This window comes from Microcaecilia unicolor, chromosome 3, assembly GCF_901765095.1.
Source record: "Microcaecilia unicolor chromosome 3, aMicUni1.1, whole genome shotgun sequence".
Taxonomy (NCBI): Eukaryota; Metazoa; Chordata; class Amphibia; order Gymnophiona; family Siphonopidae; genus Microcaecilia; species Microcaecilia unicolor.
In genome coordinates, this window is record NC_044033.1 from 23,207,979 (window position 1) to 23,228,545 (window position 20,567).

Consider the following 20,567-nt stretch of genomic DNA (forward strand, 5'->3'; position numbering starts at 1 on the left):
TAGTGGAAAAATGCAAGGGGGCATTTGGACAGAACTCCCAGTTACATACCTAACCTGTTATGTATATGCCAGTTCTTGTATTCTGCCTATACCTATACAGTTCAAGGATGGATTACAGCCATCAAGAGCTGGACCAATCAATCCAGGAATTGCAAACAATTAAAACAACCCAATAACAAACTAAACATTAGATAAACCTGCCTTATCAAATAAAAAAAGCTTTTAAATGTTTCCTAAATAAAAGATAGTGAGTGTAGGACCTGAAAGGCAATAGAAGCTGATTAGCTAATGTGTTGAATAGTTAATGTAAGATGCCCAATTGATTTTAAATTCTTAACCATCGGAAATCTTAACTGAAAGAGATTAAGAGTATTATATCCAGAAGGAAGACCCTTGTAACAAGTTTACTAAATTCAGCATATAATCAGGAGTTTCCAATAATAAGAATTTTAAAGGTGGTGATACCTAATTTAAACTGAATTCTCTCAGCAACTGGTAGCCAGTGAAGCTTAGAATATTAAGATTGAAGTGACTCAAATTGAGATAATCCAAAAATCAGTCTAACAGCGGAATTCTGTACCAGTTGTAAACAGTAGATAAGTGATTTAGAACAACTAGCTAATGTAAGAGTACAGTAATCCAGACTAGGGAGAATTAAAGACTGGATCAAAATTCTGAAAACCCACAGCAGTATTTCCCAAGTCAGTCTTGGAGTATCCCTTTGCCAGTCAGGTTTTCAGGATATCCGCAATGAATATGCATGAAATTGATTTGCATATACTTCCTCCATTATATGTAAATCTCTTTCATGCATATTCATTGTGGATATCCTGAAAACCTGACTGGCAAGGGGGTACTCCAGGACTGACTTAGGAAACACTGACCTACAGAATACTATAAGTTATGTTCATCCTGCTGCATTTACATGCCAGATGTGAAGCAATTCAAAATAGATCAAGTTAAGTGGACTTGAAAATGACCTTTGGTAGTGAACGATGCGCGCCTTGTTGAAGGCATACATCGTTCACTACCATAGGTCTTTTTCAAGACCACTTAACTTGATCTACTTTGAAGTGCTTTACATCTGGGAATTTTGAAGTTCATTATTTTAAAATTAAGACTCCTGAAGTAGGCCTTGTGGCCGAAACACAGCATTGTGTCGAGTCCTTTCATCAATAAATGTTTCCAACATAAGATTGTCCCTCTTGTCTCTGGAACCCGTGGTCCATCACCCAGCTTTTTTCTCTTTTGCCTGTTTTTTCTCATGGGACCATAGAGTTCTCCACTCCTGTGGATTTCTGTTGGGCATTTACCTGCCGACACTTATGCCAGGCCAAATCTATGGCTGGTGTAACTGCCGGCACTGCAAACATTATTCGTGCTGACACCTGCTTACAGTAGTATTTTATAATGAAACCTGGGTGCCCAAATTCCTCTATAGAATAGGCTTCTATTGTGTGTCCTCGGGGCACCTAAATGGAGACACCCAGTTGTAGAACTGCCCTCGTAGGAACAGATTCAGTAAATGGGGCTCAGATTTTAATTCCTCAGAAGTGAGATGCCGATTAGCACTTCTCTAGTCTACACTGTTTTGAGCTTGATCTTAACGCTACAAAGTTTTTTGAAAAGAAAATCGGAGAGTTGTTTTCACAGATGCTTCATTACAGTTTTTCAATAGGCTTTTCTATTTACAAATACATAAGCCATCCAATGTTGAGATAGAGAAAGAGACTTCATATGGTGAAGAGACTCCTGATGCAGGCCTGACCAGCCGAAACACAGCTGTGTCGAGTCTTGAACACCCCTTTTGTTGTATTTTTATAAATAAATATATTTTTTTAAGCATTTATATTATTAGTGTCGTCTAGTTTTATTATTTTCACTTTTTTTTTCTCTACGTTTTTTCTATTCTTCTCTTTTTTTTCTCCTCACTTTTTTACTTTTTAGTCATCTTCGCTGTTTTGTCCATTGCTCAGATTTAGGTGCCAGGAAAAATCCATGCTAAGCACTATTCCACCCTTTATAAAACTGCACATAGAGCAGATTCCCATCCCCAACTTTGGGCATGAGGATTTATGCCTGGTGAAACCTGATGTAAATCCTGACATGCAAGTTGAGCATATACCAGTATTCTGTAACACTACGCCTAAATTCTGGAAATGCCCCTGATCCACCCATACCTATCCCATGGCCATGCCCTCTTTGGAGTTCCATGCGAGACAATTCAGGTGCACAGGGTTATCAGATAGCGTGCAGGCAGATGCACCTGCAAATCCAAATTAGTGCCACTTAACATTGATAATTGAGGATACTTGGTTAACCCATTAATTAATTTCTATTTTATTTTTTAGGATTTACTTACAGCCTTTTTTGAAGGAATTCAATCAAGGCGATGTCCAACAAGAATAAGTCAAACATAAGCAATAGACAATTACAGCAGTAAAAATATTAAGTTCCAGTACAAAGTATGACATAGTATGCTATTACAATGTCAACACAATACACGGTCATTTGCGCTCGTATCTGCCCTGCATGCCCAAATTTTGGCGACCTATATAGAATCTGGGCATTAGTGTATAGCATGGAATTTTCTGCATCATTCTTTAGTGCATAAGGCTCAGAAAACACCCTGTGGTTGTTGCTTGAATGTTGTGGGTATTGGCAGAGCAGGATCATTGTTTCCAGTAGGAGTAGCAGAAGCTCTGTTGCCTTGTAAGTGGCCAGCAGCATCCATTTATTGTCATAAGCACGACTATCATCTGTTAATTATGTTAAAATAACTTATATTGTACTGTAGAATTTATTTTCATTCTGTAATACTTGATGCCCTTTGTAAAGCAAAGCTGCGCTTTCAGGGGATAAGTTGGGTTTTACAAAGAGAAGCTCGGGGCAAAATAACTCATTAGTGCATGTGGTGAAATCAGCTTGTGTTTAATGAGAAGTGTTTTCTTCTGTAGTATGTATAAATATTGTAGCTTCTAGTAATTGTCATATCATTGTTTTTATCTAGCCTTTACATCCTCATGTCAGAGTGTGGGACTCTGTCAGCCTTTCAACACTTCAGGTTATCGGCCTTGGAACTTTTGAGCGTGGGGTTGGATGTCTGGATTTCTCAAAGGCAGTAAGAAATTCTGTTTTCATAATTGTTTAGTAAAACTTGCTTTACCAGCTTTTCGCTCTATATGCCGCAAAGTGGTCTCTACAGTCTAAATAAAACAAAAAGAAAGAATGCTATCAAATAACAGGAAAGTTGAGAGCACAGCGAAGTCATTCAGATAAGAAAGCTTAGGGGACAATTCATACAACTGGGCTCCACAGATTTGGCGCCTAGAGGCAGCACACTGAAGGGCCAATGATCAAAAACCCTGCGCTGTTCTGCTGTAAAATTAGTATTGTAGCAGCTTGGGGAAATAAAGCCCCGATGGTCAAATTAATAGCATGCAAATTTATGCACGCTATTAGTATTGATCATCGGAGGACTCTGCGGGAGGATTGTGCCTAGGTTTGCACCCAAGGCACAGCCCTCCCGCAGAATTTGTTTGACAGGTCCAGGCTGTCAAAAAAAAAAACCCCGGACCTGCCAGGTACAGCATAAGTGAACTCAAACTTAAAATATGAATACCTAGACAAAAAGTAAAGTTAAACCCCAAGAAGCCACACTCTGCAGGCAGTGCAACATGAGAGAAAGAGAAACAGCATCCTGCACTCTGAAAAATATAAAGAAAGCAGTGTAAATGTGCTGTGAAATTGAGATTTTCCCTTTACTGAATTAAGAATAAAATTCCTTCTACCTTTATCGTCTAGTTCTTTTGTTTTTTTCCCAATCATGTTTGTCCCAGTCTCCAATTTATGCTTTCCTCAGTCTTTTCTTAACTTTCTTTACAAGATCTCCAGTCCATCTGCCACTTCTCTCCCTTCCTGACTTCTTCACTTTCTCTTCTATATCCATCTTTGACTTTGATCTTTTCCTTTCAGCTTTCCTTCGTTTATTTTTCTGCCTCTCTATTTGCTCAGACTTCACTCATTCTTATTATTCAATCTTAATCATCCTTTTGTTTTTTAAACACACGTACCTACAGCTTTTCATCTCCCTCTCCCCATCCTTCCAATGTCTCCTCCTCTTTCTCCATCCTTCCATCCAACATCTTGTCTTTTTCTCCCTACCCTTCCATATCAATCCCCTTTCTCAACTCATCCTTCCATTCAGCATCTCCTCTTTTTCTTTCCCTACCCTTCCACCCATCTCCCCTCTTTCTATCCCTACCCTTCCATCCAGTGTCTCTCATCTTTCTCTTTTCATCCTTACATGCATCTCCTCTTTCTGTCCCCTACCCTTCCATCTCTCCCCGTCCTTCCAGTGTCTTCCTTCTTTGTCTCCATCCCTTCCATCCAGCATCTCTCTCTCCATCCTTCTACCCAGCATCTTTTATTTATTTATGTATTTTATTTATTTATCGTATTGGTAGCCCGCCTTTCTCCGAGGACAAGCAGGCTGCTTGTTCTCACGACTGGGTTGACGTCCGCGGCAGCCCCCACCAACCGGAAGAAGCTTCGCGGGACGGTCGGCACGCAGGCCACGCCCACCGCGCATGCGCGGCCGCCTTCCCGCCCGTGCGCGACCGCTCCCGCCAGTTACTTTTTTTCCGCGACTGGAGAGAGTTGTGCAATTGCCTCTCTCTCCGTTCAGCCGCCGGATTTTTCGACCGCGTTTACGCGGATCGTTGCTTTGGATTCCCGTTCGGTTTCCTCTTTCTTTTCTTTCTTTGCATTGTAAAAAAAAAAAAAGATTTTCGCGCGTGTGGAGCACGCGCTCCCCTTTTCCCTCGCTTCTAGCGGGGACGCCTCGTTGCGGCCTAGTGGCCGCTCGGTCGGCTAATTTTTTCGTGGTGTGATTTTAGCCACCATTGCCGACTTTGACTTCGCCGACGCGATTTTTCCGTCGATGTCCTCGAAGGTCCCGAGTGGATTTAAAAAGTGTGGTCGCTGCGGCCGGCCGATCTCGCAGACCGACACCCACGCTTGGTGCCTCCAGTGCCTCGGGCCGGAGCACAATCTCAAGTCGTGCGCGCTGTGTCTCGGTCTCCGGAAACGGACTCAGATTGCGAGGCAAGTTCTGCGGGACCGTCTTTTTGGAACTTGCGCCGGCCCCTCGACGTCGACCTCGACGGCATCGGTATCGAAGGCCGGGTCTTCGGTACCGGTATCGATGCCCGAGACATCAGCACCGATGGCAGCGACCCCAGGAGAACAGGTCCCGTCGGCCCGCCGGTCCGCCGGTGAGAGTGGGGTTGAGAGGCCGCGTGGGCAGTCGGCCCCGGTCACTCCCTCAGCTCGTGAGCCACGGGACCGAACCCTGTCGGACCCGGTACCTCGAGACCGAGGGGGATCGACCTCCTCCTCCTCCATGCCCTCCGGCGCCGGTGACGTGCACCGGAAAAAAGATAAGAAGCGCCGTCACCGGGAGCCCTCGGTGCACCCTGAAGAGGAGTCGACGCCGAAGCGTCATCGCAGAGAGGAGAGATCTCCGTCGGTGGTGGAGGTACCGACGCGTCGGGGTTCCGGCACCTCGGTGCCGTCTCCTGGCCCCCAGCAGCTTCTGGCACCGACACCCTTACCGGCCCCACTGCCTTTCCCGGCAGCGGGCCTGGACGAGTGCCTCAGAGCCATCCTTCCGGGGATCCTGGAAGGGCTGATGCGCCAGGCTCCCCCGGCGCCGATGACTGTGGCGCCGGCGAGCTCTAGCCCGGCGCCGGGGCTGTCGACACCGCCGCCGCTTGCGGTGCCGGTCTCGACCGCCACGCAGGTGGAATCCCCGTCGACGTCGATGGAGGGAGCTCCGTCCCCGCCGGCGCGGGAGTCCACCGCTCGACGACACCGAGACCTCGGTGCCTCGACGTCGAGCCGGGCCCGGTACCGGACTCAGCTACATGAGCTAATGTCCGATACCGAGGATGAGGACTCGTGGGGGGAAGAGGAGGACCCGAGATATTTCTCCTCAGAGGAGTCTACGGGCCTTCCCTCGGACCCCACGCCGTCACCGGAGAGGAAGCTCTCACCTCCTGAGAGTCTCTCCTTTGCCTCCTTTGTGCGGGATATGTCTATAAGCATTCCCTTTCCCGTGGTCTCTGTGGAAGAGCCGAGGGCCGAGATGCTCGAGGTCCTCGACTATCCATCACCACCTAGAGAGTCCTCCACGGTACCGCTGCACAATGTCCTGAAGGAGACGCTGCTTCGGAACTGGGTGCGACCACTAACTAACCCCACCATTCCCAAGAAAGCAGAGTCCCAGTACAGGATCCACTCTGACCCAGAGCTCATGCGGCCCCAGTTGCCCCATGACTCAGCGGTCGTGGATTCTGCTCTCAAGAGGGCACGGAGTTCGAGGGATACCGCCTCGGCGCCCCCGGGGCGGGAGTCTCGCACTCTGGACTCATTTGGGAGGAAGGCCTACCAATCCTCCATGCTCGTGACCCGCATCCAATCTTACCTGCTCTATATGAGCATCCACATGCGGACCAATGTGCAACAGCTGGCGGACCTGGTCGATAAGCTCCCGCCGGAGCAGTCCAGGCCTTATCAGGAGGTGGTCAGGCAGCTGAAGGCGTGCAGAAAGTTCCTGTCCAGGGGGATTTTTGACACCTGTGACGTGGCATCTCGTGCTGCGGCCCAAGGTATAGTGATGCGCAGGCTCTCATGGCTGCGTGCCTCTGACCTGGACAACCGCACCCAGCAGAGACTGGCTGACGTCCCTTGCCGGGGGGATAATATTTTTGGCGAGAAGGTCGAGCAGATGGTTGACCAACTGCATCAGCGGGAAACCGCTCTCGACAAGCTCTCCCACCGGGCGCCTTCAGCACCCGCCCCCGCGGGCGGGCGTTTTTCCCGGGCTCGGCAGGCTGCACCCTATTCTTTTGCGAAGCGTAGGTACAACCAGCCGGCCCGAAGGCCTCGTCAGGCACAGGGACAGCCCCAGCGCGCTCGTTCCCGTCAACAGCGTGCGCCTAAGCAGCCCCCTGCGCCTCCACAGCAAAAGCCGGGGACGGGCTTTTGCATGGATCCATGGGAACATAGCCGCCCTACAAGTGTCCGTACCGGACGACCTGCCGGTTGGAGGGAGGTTGAAATTCTTTCACCAAAGGTGGCCTCTCATAACCTCCGACCAGTGGGTTCTCCAAATAGTGCGGTACGGATACGCCCTGAATTTGGCCTCCCTGCCTCCAAATTGTCCTCCGGGAGCTCAGTCTTTCAGCTCCCATCACAAGCAGGTACTTGCAGAGGAACTCTCCGCCCTTCTCAGCGCCAATGCGGTCGAGCCCGTACCACCCGGGCAGGAAGGGCAGGGATTCTATTCCAGGTACTTCCTTGTGGAAAAGAAAACAGGGGGGATGCGTCCCATCCTAGACCTGAGAGGCCTGAACAAATTCCTGGTCAAAGAAAAGTTCAGGATGCTTTCCTTGGGCACCCTTCTGCCAATGATTCAGAAAAACGATTGGCTATGTTCCCTGGATTTAAAGGACGCATACACTCACATCCCGATACTGCCAGCTCACAGACAGTATCTCAGATTCCGCCTGGGCGCACGGCACTTTCAGTATTGTGTGCTGCCCTTTGGGCTCGCCTCTGCCCCACGAGTGTTTACAAAGTGCCTCGTGGTGGTAGCGGCCTACCTACGCAAGCTGGGGGTGCACGTGTTCCCATATCTCGACGATTGGCTGGTCAAGAACACCTCGGAGGCAGGAGCCCTCCGGTCCATGCAGTGCACTATTCAACTTCTGGAGCTGCTGGGGTTTGTGATAAATTACCCAAAGTCCCATCTCCAGCCAACTCAGTCTCTGGAATTCATAGGAGCGCTGCTGAATTCCCAGACGGCTCAGGCCTACCTTCCCGAAGCGAGGGCCACCAATCTCTTGGCCCTGGCTTCGCAGACCAGAGCGTCTCAGCAGATCACAGCTCGGCGGATGTTGAGACTTCTGGGTCATATGGCCTCCACAGTTCATGTGACTCCCATGGCTCGTCTTCACATGAGATCTGCTCAATGGACCCTAGCTTCCCAGTGGTTCCAAGCCACCGGGAATCTAGAGGATGTCATCCGCCTCTCCACCAGTTGCCGCACTTCACTGCTCTGGTGGACCATGCGGACCAATTTGACCCTGGGACGTCCATTCCAAATTCCGCAGCCCACGAAAGTGCTGACGACGGATGCATCTCGCCTGGGGTGGGGAGCCCATGTCGATGGGCTTCACACCCAGGGTCTGTGGTCCCTCCAGGAAAAGGATCTGCAGATCAACCTCCTGGAGCTCCGAGCGATCTGGAATGCACTGAAGGCTTTCAGAGATCGGCTGTCCTACCAAATTATCCAAATTCGGACAGACAATCAGGTTGCAATGTATTACGTCAACAAGCAGGGGGGCACCGGATCTCGCCCCCTGTGTCAGGAAGCCGTCGGGATGTGGCGCTGGGCATGCCAGCACAGCATGCTTCTCCAAGCCACATACCTGGCAGGCGTAAACAACAGTCTGGCCGACAGACTGAGCAGAGTCATGCAACCGCACGAGTGGTCGCTCCATTCCAGAGTGGTACGCAAGATCTTCCGAGAGTGGGGCACCCCCTCGGTGGATCTTTTCGCCTCTCAGACCAATCACAAGCTGCCTCTGTTCTGTTCCAGACTTCAGACACACGGCAGGCTAGCGTCAGATGCCTTTCTCCTTCATTGGGGGACCGGCCTCCTGTATGCTTATCCTCCCATACCTTTGGTGGGGAAGACCTTACTCAAGCTCAAGCAAGACCGCGGCACCATGATTCTGATAGCGCCCTTTTGGCCCCGTCAGATCTGGTTCCCTCTTCTTCTGGAGTTGTCCTCCGAAGAACCGTGGAGATTGGAGTGTTTTCCGACTCTCATCTCGCAGAACGACGGAGCGTTGCTGCACCCCAACCTTCAATCCCTGGCTCTCACGGCCTGGATGTTGAGGGCGTAGACTTCGCTGCGTTGGGTCTGTCTGAGGGTGTCTCCCGGGTCTTGCTTGCCTCTAGGAAGGATTCCACTAAAAAGAGTTACTTTTTCAAGTGGAGGAGGTTTGTCGTTTGGTGTGAGAGCAAGGCCCTAGAACCTCGTTCTTGTCCTGCACAAAACCTGCTTGAATACCTTCTGCACTTATCGGAGTCTGGCCTCAAGACCAACTCAGTAAGGAATCACCTTAGTGCGATTAGTGCTTACCATTATCGTGTGGAGGGTAAAGCCATCTCTGGAGAGCCTTTAGTCGTTCGATTCATGAGAGGTTTGCTTTTGTCAAAGCCCCCTATCAAGCCTCCTACTGTGTCATGGGATCTCAACGTCGTCCTCACCCAGCTGATGAAACCTCCTTTTGAGCCACTGAATACCTGCCATCTGAAGTACTTGACATGGAAGGTCATTTTCTTGGTGGCAGTTACTTCCGCTCGTAGGGTCAGTGAGCTTCAAGCCTTAGTAGCTCATGCTCCATATACCAAATTTCATCACAACAGAGTAGTGCTCCGCACCCACCCAAAGTTCCTGCCGAAGGTGGTGTCGGAGTTCCATCTTAACCAGTCAATTGTCTTGCCAACATTCTTCCCCAGGCCGCATACCCGCCCTGCTGAACGTCAGTTGCACACATTGGACTGCAAGAGAGCATTGGCCTTCTACTTGGAGCGGACACAGCCCAACAGACAGTCCGCCCAATTGTTTATTTCTTTCGACCCTAACAGGCTAGGGGTCGCTGTCGGGAAACGCACCATCTCCAATTGGCTAGCAGATTGCATTTCCTTCACTTACGCCCAGGCTGGGCTGACTCTTGAGGGTCATGTCACGGCTCATAGTGTCAGAGCCATGGCAGCGTCGGTGGCCCACTTGAAGTCAGCCACTATTGAAGAGATCTGCAAGGCTGCGACGTGGTCATCTGTCCACACATTCACATCTCATTACTGCCTCCAGCAGGATACCCGACGCGACAGTCGGTTCGGGCAGTCGGTGTTGCAGAATCTGTTTGGGGTGTAAATCCAACTCCACCCTCCAGGACCCGAATTTATTCTGGTCAGGCTGCACTCTCAGTTAGTTGTTCTTCGTAGGTCAATTTCTGTTGTACCCTCGCCGTTGCGAGGTTCAATTGACCTGGGTTATTGTTTTGAGTGAGCCTGAGAGCTAGGGATACCCCAGTCGTGAGAACAAGCAGCCTGCTTGTCCTCGGAGAAAGGGTATGATACATACCTGTAGCAGTTGTTCTCCGAGGACAGCAGGCTGATTGTTCTCACCTACCCTCCCTCCTCCCCTTTGGAGTTGTGTGTTTCATATTTTCTTGCTTGTCATTCAACTGGCGGGAGCGGTCGCGCACGGGCGGGAAGGCGGCCGCGCATGCGCGGTGGGCGTGGCCTGCGTGCCGACCGTCCCGCGAAGCTTCTTCCGGTTGGTGGGGGCTGCCGCGGACGTCAACCCAGTCGTGAGAACAATCAGCCTGCTGTCCTCGGAGAACAACTGCTACAGGTATGTATCATACCCTTTATCTAAAGGCGGATAACAGGTTTAAATACATAAAAACATAAATGGTCAACAAATCAATGACATCAACTTCCCATTCCGGGGCAGAGGACCGACAGTCGACACTGCATCCTGAATGCTGTGGGTCTATGCTCGTTTTTGTTGTTTTGCCGCCGCTACTGTTCATCGGGACAAGCAGCATTGGTGGTGTGCTGGTGGCAGAGTGGCAGTGTCTCAGGAGACTTGGCAGGTCTGATATTGGTCTGTGAAGGGGTGGAGAGAAGGGAGACAGGAAGGGGTTAAAGGTTGGGGCGGGAGGGACAGAGTTCAGGAAGCCTGTATACCCGATGGGGCATGAGCCAAGTTTGGGGGGAGCCTAGTCCCCCCGTAACTATGCCCCTGATTCACCCATAACCCTCCCATGGCTGCACCCCCTTTTTGGAGCTGTATATAAAATTTACATTCAGATCTCCACGACTGAAGATGCATGTGTAAATTTCAGTGAATGCCAATTAGTGCTGATAATTGATTATAGCACCTAGTCCGCTGCACTAACCATTAGGGTGTCTATAATTTTTAGCTATAAGCTATATAGTTTTACTTCAGGTATACATCATTATTTCCCATCCCCCATCTCTCTCTTCCTGTCAGCCGCATGAAGGAATTTCTGGCTGGTCACATGCTCTGATGGTGACAGTGCTGCTAAGGCAACTGGCAACTCAGATACCTGGTATATCCTGTTACGAAAATAATTTACTGAGAAAAGGTATGACAAGGACCAATTGCAAGCGTCCAGCACATATGAAAGTCCCAATTACAAGTCTCCAGCCCATATGCAGCACCTATGATTGGTCCAGGGTAGAGGAGAGGTGGATGCTCACCACAGCCTATAAAGCCACGCTGAAAAACTAGGCTTGGAGAGAGAGTTTCAGATCCATCCAAATGGCCTGTTTTTCTCGAAGGGGTCTGTTTCCCCCCCTTCGTACCTGGTAGAATCTAATTCTCTATAGCTATGAATCTTTCCTTCCTTCATTCTTTCTTTCTCTACCTTCTCTCTGCTTTCTCTCTGTTCTGTGACCTTTGTATGAGGAACAACTTTTCTTCCTTCTTCATATAATTAGTCTAATTACTTATAATTACCAGAGGTACTGATGTTAGATTTTGGAAGTTTTGTTATAACTTTACAACTGATGCTGTGATGGTGGGTGAGTAAAGGCAATTAATTCTCTCTGATTCCTGTACATTTTTTCCTATAATATTTGATAGAATTCGTAAGTGTTTTAGCAAATAGCAAACCAAATTGCGCAGCCTAGTACAAGGGTACTCCTCTACTCCACGTAATGTAAAAGATGACTATGATGAAATGGATATATTGGAAAATCAGAAGTCCTAAATTAATATTAATACAAAACACTCAAACCATTTCAACTTAGCTATCTTTTTGCTACTGATGTTTGCTAAGCTCTAGCTGACCACTGAAGCTGCAAGCTCAATGAGATGGAAGCAGCAGCAAGGGGTGGGGAGATGCTGGACCACCGGGGGGGGGGGGGGGGGGGGGGGGGGAATAGGAAGATGCCAAACTTTAGGAAGAGAATGCTTTACTACATGGAGGATGATGGGGAAGAGAGAGGAGTTGGGAGATTCTGGATTGCTGGAGGAGGAGAAGAGAGAGAGGGAGGAGATGCTGGACTGTGGGGGAGGGGTAGGAATGTAGGTGAAGGGAGAGGGGGGAACAGGGTGATATTGGACCACGGGGACAGAAGGGAGGGAAGAGGAGGTGATGAGATGCTGAATATTGAGGAGATAGAATTGAGGGGGGGGGAGGAGGGGATGCTATATTACAAGGAGAGTGGGAATAGAAGTGGCGAGCTTGCTAAAGGAGGTAATCAAAAGTTGGATGAAAGGAACTGACCCTGGAAGAAGTTAGAACAAGACAGAAAAAAAGAGAGACTGTGAAAATAATATGTCCAGGCAACAAAGATAGAAAAGTGTGTGTTATTTTGAATTTAGTGATAGGAATAAGTCAGCTTTGGGAATTGTACTGTATAAACTGAAATATAAACCTAAAAAGGGGGGGAAATTGTTAACTCTAATACAAACTGATGGTTTATATTCAAGTACCAGTAATCCCCTTCCATCCCTCCCTCCCTCTCTCTTCTCCCCCCCCCCCCCCCCCAATGGCATCCAACATTCCTGCCATGGTGTCATTCCACAACTGGCTCTGCCCGCAGCCCTCCCCAACTAGAAACACTCAGTCTTTCCTTGTAAGGCAAACACCCCCTTTCTGGACCCACTGTAGGAGTCCTCCCTGGGCTCGCTTTACAGCCCTGGTGGTCCCGTGGTGAGCTGGGGCAGGAGCGATCCTCGTGAGCTTCTGCGTGTGCAGTCTCTGTAGTTAAAATGGCTGCCGTGAGTTTCAGCGGCAGTCTCGCGAGATTGCCATGGGAACTCGCGACAGTCATTTTAACTATGAAGACTGCACAGGCAGGAGCATAGGAGGATCGTTCCTGCTCCAGCTCACGACTGGACCACTAGGTCTATAAGATAGGCCCAGGGATGTGGCCTATGGTGGGTCCTTATAAGGAGGGACTGAACTTTTCCAGTCGGGGGGAGGGACCTGGGGGCAGAGTTGGCTGCGGCAGGACACCGCAGGGAAGGGAGGGGACAGGAATTCCGGTTATCAGATGGAGTAGGGGGCTCGAATATAAACAAAGATCCCCATTTTTGGGCCCCAAAATCTCTGTTTTATATTTGACCGTGTATGGTATGTGTCTGTCTTTGTACAGTGCTCCAGAAATTAATTTCTGTTTTCTTTGTTGCTTCTTTGTGCAGTTAAGTTGGTATTTTTAATAAATGAATATAATTTATATGCAAATCCCTTCACCCCATCCCAGAGGTCTGCAAAGTGCCTGCTTATAGTTCATTTTTTTTCCAGTGTGGCTGTCATTGAAATGAGTTTGACGCCCCTGTCTTGGTATATCTGAGCCATGTGGTTTAGGAATTCCATCATTGGTTTGCCAGTCTCAAATCTTGTGAGACTTTATTTTTATTTATTATAATTTCTTATGTTCCACCTGCAAACCCAAAAGCATGTACATTCAGGTACAGTATGTATTTTTCTGTCAATCTGCGTTTTTTTTCCCCCGATGCAATGGAGGGTTAAATGACTTGAGACAATGAGTCTCACTTGAGACTGTCAGATCAGTGAAGGAGTTCGGCACTGTGTGTCTCAAGAGTTCATAGGAAATCTGTAGTTGTAGACAGACAGGAAGCAGCTGCAGCTCCGGGTTCTTTGGCAAAAGCATCCACTTTTAAGCATATTATTTGCAGTGCTCTGTATTTGTCTAGTGTGTTAGCCATTGCACACTGTCAGCAAAGAAAAAAATAAGATAAATGTTGTTTGACTAGGGCCATTCCATCTGTACTCTATCTTACTCTGAAGTGTTTCAGACTGGAGTATATCTCCTAAAGTCTTCACATCTGCAAACCTGAACCAACACTTATCAATAGCAGCAGCAACCTTGGATCATTTTTGATTTGAGTAATGGGGACATGAGGAGCCTGAGAGAGAGGGGGGGGGGGGGGGGGGGGGGGGGGGGAGACTGTCAAGGATAGGGGTGGAGGATGTGACAAAGAAACTGGATGAGGGCATGGGAGTCAACAGGAGATGAGACAGATTGGGAGATAGTGACTGCTGGTAATGAAGATTAAAAAAGAATATATCAGTTTTCTAATTTTTATTTATTTATTGCATTTGTATCCCACATTTTCCCACCTTTTTGCAGGCTCAATGTGGCTTACAGTACATCATGATTAGTGGAAATACATAAGAAAATAGACATTTAGAATTGCAGAAAGATCTTGGGTGACATGATGATGATAAAACATGGTAGTAGTTTAACAAGCAAATATTGTAATACTGTTCTAGGTTTCTGTGTAGGAGTTCACGTTTGTTGATCTTTGTGGTATGCCTTGTCAAAGAGATGAGTCTTCAAAAGTTTGCGGAAGTTAGTTAGTCCATAGATCGTTTTCAAGTTACGCAGCAGCGCATTCCAGAATTGTGTGCTCAAGTAGGAAAAAGTTGAAGCATGCGTTAGTTTATATTTTAGGCCTTTACAGTTGGGGAAGTGAAGATTAAGGAAAGTGTAAGATGATTTTTTAGCATTCCTGGGTGGTAAGTCTATCAGGTCTAACATGTAGGCTGGGGCATCTCCGTGAATGATTTTGTGAATTAGGGTACATATTTTTTTTTAATTTATAGAAGTCTTTATTGAACTTATGTTGATACAAAACAAAGTATAGACATCATAGAACACATCAGTAAGAAAACAGTAGTCTTAGTACGAAAATGAACAATAACAATAATTTGTATCAATCTACCATAAATCCCCAGATAACTTCAACTTTTTTTCCAATTTTATACAAGAGTGACCCCCCCCCCCCCCCCCCCCCCCAAAAGCCACATAACTAAAGGTATTCAGTTGGTTTACAGATTTGGCCCTTAACATTAGATTTGCATTTTCTTAAGTACTTCAGAAGAAGCAGCCTATCTTGCCTTGCTTTTGAATTAACTGGGTTGAAATGCTGTTGTATGAAGAGAAAAAAGTGCCGATGCATTTAGGGCTTGGTTGACCACAAATTATTTTGACCTCTGGAGGATGAATAGGAAGAAATACTAGGGTTTTGTCAAAACAGTACATAAAAGGAGATTATTTATGAGGTATCTTTAAAATGAAAACAGGTATCCATCATAAAATGTCTAGTATAAAGTGTAAAGTTTGAAACTTGAAAGTATTGTCCTTGCGAAAAGCTTGGTTTCTGTCAAAAAGCTTAAGGATGTGAAAATTGGCTAATTTGGCTGCAGAGATTTTCTCTGGGGTTGAGCTAAAGTCCTACCAGTCAGGAATCAACAGAGCTATTGTTTGCTTTTCTAGTAGCCTGAGAAATCATTTGTCTTTTCTGCTTCTCCTAGGAGTGTATGAAAGTTTCAGAAATCAAATCCAGATGTACACCAGCACTGTGGCTTGTTAGCAGGTCATTCTGTCTGGTGGAAAATTAGTATGAACAGATAAGATAATTATCAGATGTAAACATCCTCTTGGCTATGGGAAAATGCTACTGGAGCTCCTGTGTAGTGTTATTGATTGACATGGGGAAGAAATTGGGCTTCCTACAATGTTTTAATTACATTTTTTTTTTTTTTTTTTTTTTTTTGGTTTGGTTCAACTTTTTGCTCAGACAGTAACAATACAGTCAAGCTGCCATCATCAAGAGAAATAGATAACATGTCAATTTCTCCGAGGACAAGCAGGCTGCTTGTTCTCACTGATGGGTGACGTCCACGGCAGCCCCTCCAATCGGAATCTTCACTAGCAAAGTCCTTTGCTAGTCCTCGCGCGCACCGCGCATGCGCGGCCGTCTTCCCGCCCGAAACCGGCTCGAGCCGGCCAGTCTTCTTTTGTCCGCACTCGGTACGGTCGTGTTTTCGCCGTGTCGAGCCCCGGAAAGTCGACCTCGCGCGTCCTTTTTTCGTTGACGTGTTTTCTTCGGAAAATCTTTAAAAAATTGTTGGGAAGTGCTCCGGAAGCCTCCCGGGCTTCGTTTGTCCCTTCCCGTATTTTTCAGTCTTTGCCCCGGTAAGTTTTCTTTCGTCGTCGGGGTAGGCCTCTTTTCGGCCTCGGTCGAGATTTTCTCCCTAAAACTTTTTGGTGCTCAAATTCGTCATTTCGGATTTTGATTTCGCCGGCGTGATTTTTCCGCCCATGACATCGAAGCCTTCCAGCGGCTTCAAGAAGTGCACCCAGTGCGCCCGGGTAATCTCGCTCACTGATAGGCACTCGTCGTGTCTTCAGTGTCTGGGGGCCGAGCACCGTCCTCAGAACTGTAGTCTGTGTTCCCTGTTACAAAGGCGGACTCAGGTAGCGAGATTGGCCCAGTGGAACTTTTTGTTCTCGGGCTCTTCGTCGGCATCGACACCAAGGTCATCGAGTGCATCGACGTCGTCAGCGTCCAGACCTTCATCCTCGGCCGCCAGTGCATCGAGTGCATCGAGGCATCGGCCCTCTGCATCGGCGCCGAGACATCGGATAGCTGCATCGACGTCGGTGGTACCGGGACCTCGTCTGCTGATGTCGTCGGACGGTGGTGCATCGTCAGGAGTGCAGGTGAGGGCTGTCCATTCCCCTGCTGGTGGCGGTGAGCCTTCGGGTGGGTCTCCCCCTACCCTGAGGGCTCCTGCGGTACAGCCCCCCCGAGATCGACCTCCTTCGACCTCGGCCCCGAGGAAGCGACGGCTGGATTCTACGTCCTCCTCGTCGGTGCCGGGGAGCTCCGGTGACATGCTTCGGAAGAAGTCGAAGAAGCATCGACACCGGTCTCCTCCCCGCGTCGGCACCGAGAGCTCTGGGTCGCCGAGGGAGTCGGCACCCAGCAGGCATCGGCACCGAGAGGACCGCTCACCCTCTGTTCAGGAGGTGTCGATGCGCTCCACTCTGGACAGCCCGGAACAGCCTCCACGCCCGGAACAGGTTCTGACGTCGACGCCTGCATCGACCTCCATGCCTTTCTCTGCAGCCGCTCTGAGCGAGAGCCTCCGGGCCGTTCTCCCAGAGATTCTGGGAGAGCTGTTACGCCCTACCCCTCCGGTACCGGCGGTGCTTGCGCCTCCGGTACCGTCGAGCGTGGCGCCGGCTGGCCCATCGCCCGGGGTGAGGTCCCCGACGTCGGTACCGCGTGCGGTGCCGACTGCGGCCACCTCCCAGGAAGGCTCCCCGACTACGTCGGCGGAGGAAGCTTCGCCGATGCGGGCAAGGGAGTCTACCTCTCGACGCCCCCATCGTGGACGTGGCTCCACAGAGTCGAGCCGGGCGAGGTTGCAGACACAGGTTCGTGAACTTGTGTCTGACACCGAAGGTGAGGCCTCGTGGGAAGAAGAGGAAGACCCCAGATATTTCTCTGACGAGGAGTCTGAGGGTCTTCCTTCTGATCCCACTCCCTCCCCTGAAAGACAGCTTTCTCCTCCTGAGAGTCTGTCTTTCGCTTCCTTTGTCCGGGAGATGTCTACGGCCATCCCCTTCCCGGTGGTTGTGGAGGACGAGCCCAGGGCTGAAATGTTTGAGCTCCTGGACTATCCTTCTCCACCTAAGGAAGCGTCCACTGTTCCCTTGCACCATGTCCTGAAAAAGACATTGCTTGCGAACTGGACCAAGCCATTAAGTAATCCCCACATTCCCAAGAAGATCGAGTCCCAGTACCGGATCCATGGGGACCCAGAGCTGATGCGCACTCAGTTGCCTCACGACTCTGGAGTTGTGGATCTGGCCCTAAAGAAGGCTAAGAGTTCTAAGGAGCATGCTTCGGCGCCCCCGGGCAAAGACTCTAGAACCTTAGACTCCTTTGGGAGGAAGGCCTACCATTCCTCTATGCTCGTGGCCAAAATCCAGTCTTACCAGCTCTACACGAGCATACACATGCGGAACAATGTGCGGCAGTTGGCGGGCTTGGTTGATGCGCTCCCCCCTGAGCAAGCCAAGCCTTTTCAGGAGGTGGTCAGGCAGCTGAAGGCGTGCAGGAAATTCCTGGCCAGAGGGGTGTATGACACCTTTGATGTTGCGTCCAGGGCCGCTGCTCAAGGTGTGGTGATGCGCAGGCTCTCATGGCTGCGTGCCTCCGACCTGGAGAATAGACTCCAGCAGCGGATTGCGGACTCGCCTTGCCGTGCGGACAATATTTTTGGAGAGAAGGTCGAGCAGTGGTAGAGCATCTCCACCAGCGGGACACCGCATTCGACAAGTTCTCCCGCCGGCAGCCTTCAGCATCTACCTCTACAGGTAGAAGATTTTTTGGGGGAAGGAGGACTGTTCCCTACTCTTCTGGCAAGCGTAGGTACAATCCCCCTTCTCGACAGCCTGCGGCCCAGGCTAAGCCCCAGCGCGCTCGCTCTCGTCAGCAGCGTGCGCCTCAGCAAGGCCCCGCGGCTCCCCAGCAAAAGCAAGGGGCGAGCTTTTGACTGGCTCCAGCAGAGCATAGCCGACATCCAAGTATCAGTGCCGGGCGACCTGCCGGTCGGGGGGAGGTTGAAAGCTTTTCACCAAAGGTGGCCTCTCATAACCTCCGATCAGTGGGTTCTGCAAATAGTCCGGCAAGGATACACCCTCAATTTGGCCTCAAAACCTCCAAATTGTCCACCGGGAGCTCTGTCTTACAGCTTCCAGCACAAGCAGGTACTTGCAGAGGAACTCTCCGCCCTTCTCAGCGCCAATGTGGTCGAGCCCGTGCCATCCGGGCAAGAAGGGCTGGGATTCTATTCCAGGTACTTCCTTGTGGAAAAGAAAACAGGGGGGATGCGTCCCATCCTAGACCTAAGGGCCCTGAACAAATATCTCGTAAAAGAAAAGTTCAGGATGCTTTCCCTGGGCACCCTTCTTCCCATGATTCAGGAAAACGATTGGCTATGCTCTCTGGACTTGAAGGATGCCTACACACACATCCCGATACTGCCAGCTCACAGACAGTATCTGCGATTTTAGCTGGGCACACGTCACTTCCAGTACTGTGTGCTACCCTTTGGGCTCGCCTCTGCGCCCAGGGTGTTCACCAAGTGCCTGGCTGTAGTAGCAGCGGCACTTCGCAGGCTGGGGGTGCACGTGTTCCCATATCTCGACGATTGGCTGGTGAAGAACACGTCCGAGGCAGGAGCCCTGCAGTCCATGCAGATGACTATTCGCCTCCTGGAGCTACTGGGGTTTGTGATAAATTACCCAAAGTCCCATCTTCTCCCAGTGCAGAGACTCGAATTCATAGGAGCTCTGCTGGATTCTCGGACGGCTCGCGCCTATCTCCCAGAGACGAGAGCCAACAACTTGTTGTCCCTCGTCTCGCGGGTGCGAGCGTCCCAGCAGATCACAGCTCGGCAGATGTTGAGATTGCTGGGCCACATGGCCTCCACAGTTCATGTGACTCCCATGGCCCGCCTTCACATGAGATCTGCTCAATGGACCCTAGCTTCCCAGTGGTTTCAAGCTGCTGGGGATCTAGAAGACGTGATCCACCTGTCCACGAGTTTTCTCGAATCCCTGTATTGGTGGACGATTTGGTCCAATCTGACTCTGGGACGTCCTTTCCAAATTCCTCAGCCACAAAAAGTGCTGACAACGGATGCGTCTCTCCTGGGATGGGGAGCTCATGTCGATGGGCTTCACACCCAAGGAAGCTGGTCCCTCCAGGAACGCGGTCTACAGATCAATCTCCTGGAGTTGCGAGCGATCTGGAACGCTCTGAAGGCTTTCAGAGATCGGCTGTCCCACCAAATTATCCAAATTCAGACAGACAACCAGGTTGCCATGTACTATGTCAACAAGCAGGGGGGCACCGGATCTCGCCCCCTGTGTCAGGAAGCCGTCAGCATGTGGCTCTGGGCTCGCCATCTCGGCATGGTGCTCCAAGCCACATATCTGGCAGGCGTAAACAACAGTCTGGCCGACAGACTGAGCAGGATTATGCAACCTCACGAATGGTCGCTCAACTCCCGAGTGGTGCGCCAGATCTTCCAAGCGTGGGGCACCCCCTTGGTGGATCTCTTCGCATCTCGAGCGAACCACAAAGTCCCTCAGTTCTGTTCCAGGCTTCAGGCCCCCGGCAGACTGGCATCGGATGCCTTCCTCCTGGATTGGGGGGGAGGGCCTGCTGTATGCTTATCCTCCCACTCCTCTGGTGGGGAAGACTTTGTTGAAACTCAAGCAAGACCGAGGCACCATGATTCTGATTGCTCCTTTTTGGCCGCGTCAGATCTGGTTCCCTCTTCTTCTGGAGTTATCCTCCGAAGAACCGTGGAGATTGGAGTGTTTTCCGACCCTCATCACGCAGGACGAAGGGGCTCTTCTGCATCCCAGCCTCCGGTCCCTGGCTCTCACGGCCTGGATGTTGAGAGCGTAGACTTTGCCTCTTTGGGTCTGTCAGAGGGTGTCTCCCGCATCTTGCTTGCTTCCAGGAAAGATTCCACTAAGAGGAGTTACTTCTTTCTGTGGAGGAGGTTTGCCGTCTGGTGTGACAGCAAGGCCCTAGCTCCTCGCTCTTGTCC

General features: G+C 49.9%; 1 protein-coding gene across 4 annotated transcripts in view; it reads left to right on the forward strand.

The window, feature by feature from the left end:
• EML4 (EMAP like 4) overlaps positions 1–20,567 on the forward strand; it is a 391,221-nt gene that overhangs the window by 302,816 nt on the left and 67,838 nt on the right. For all 4 annotated transcript variants that reach the window (XM_030195783.1, XM_030195785.1, XM_030195787.1 and 1 more), the window contains one exon: positions 3,011–3,121. In XM_030195783.1, the coding sequence (XP_030051643.1) occupies positions 3,011–3,121 (111 nt within the window). The remainder of the gene's footprint in view (positions 1–3,010; positions 3,122–20,567) is intronic.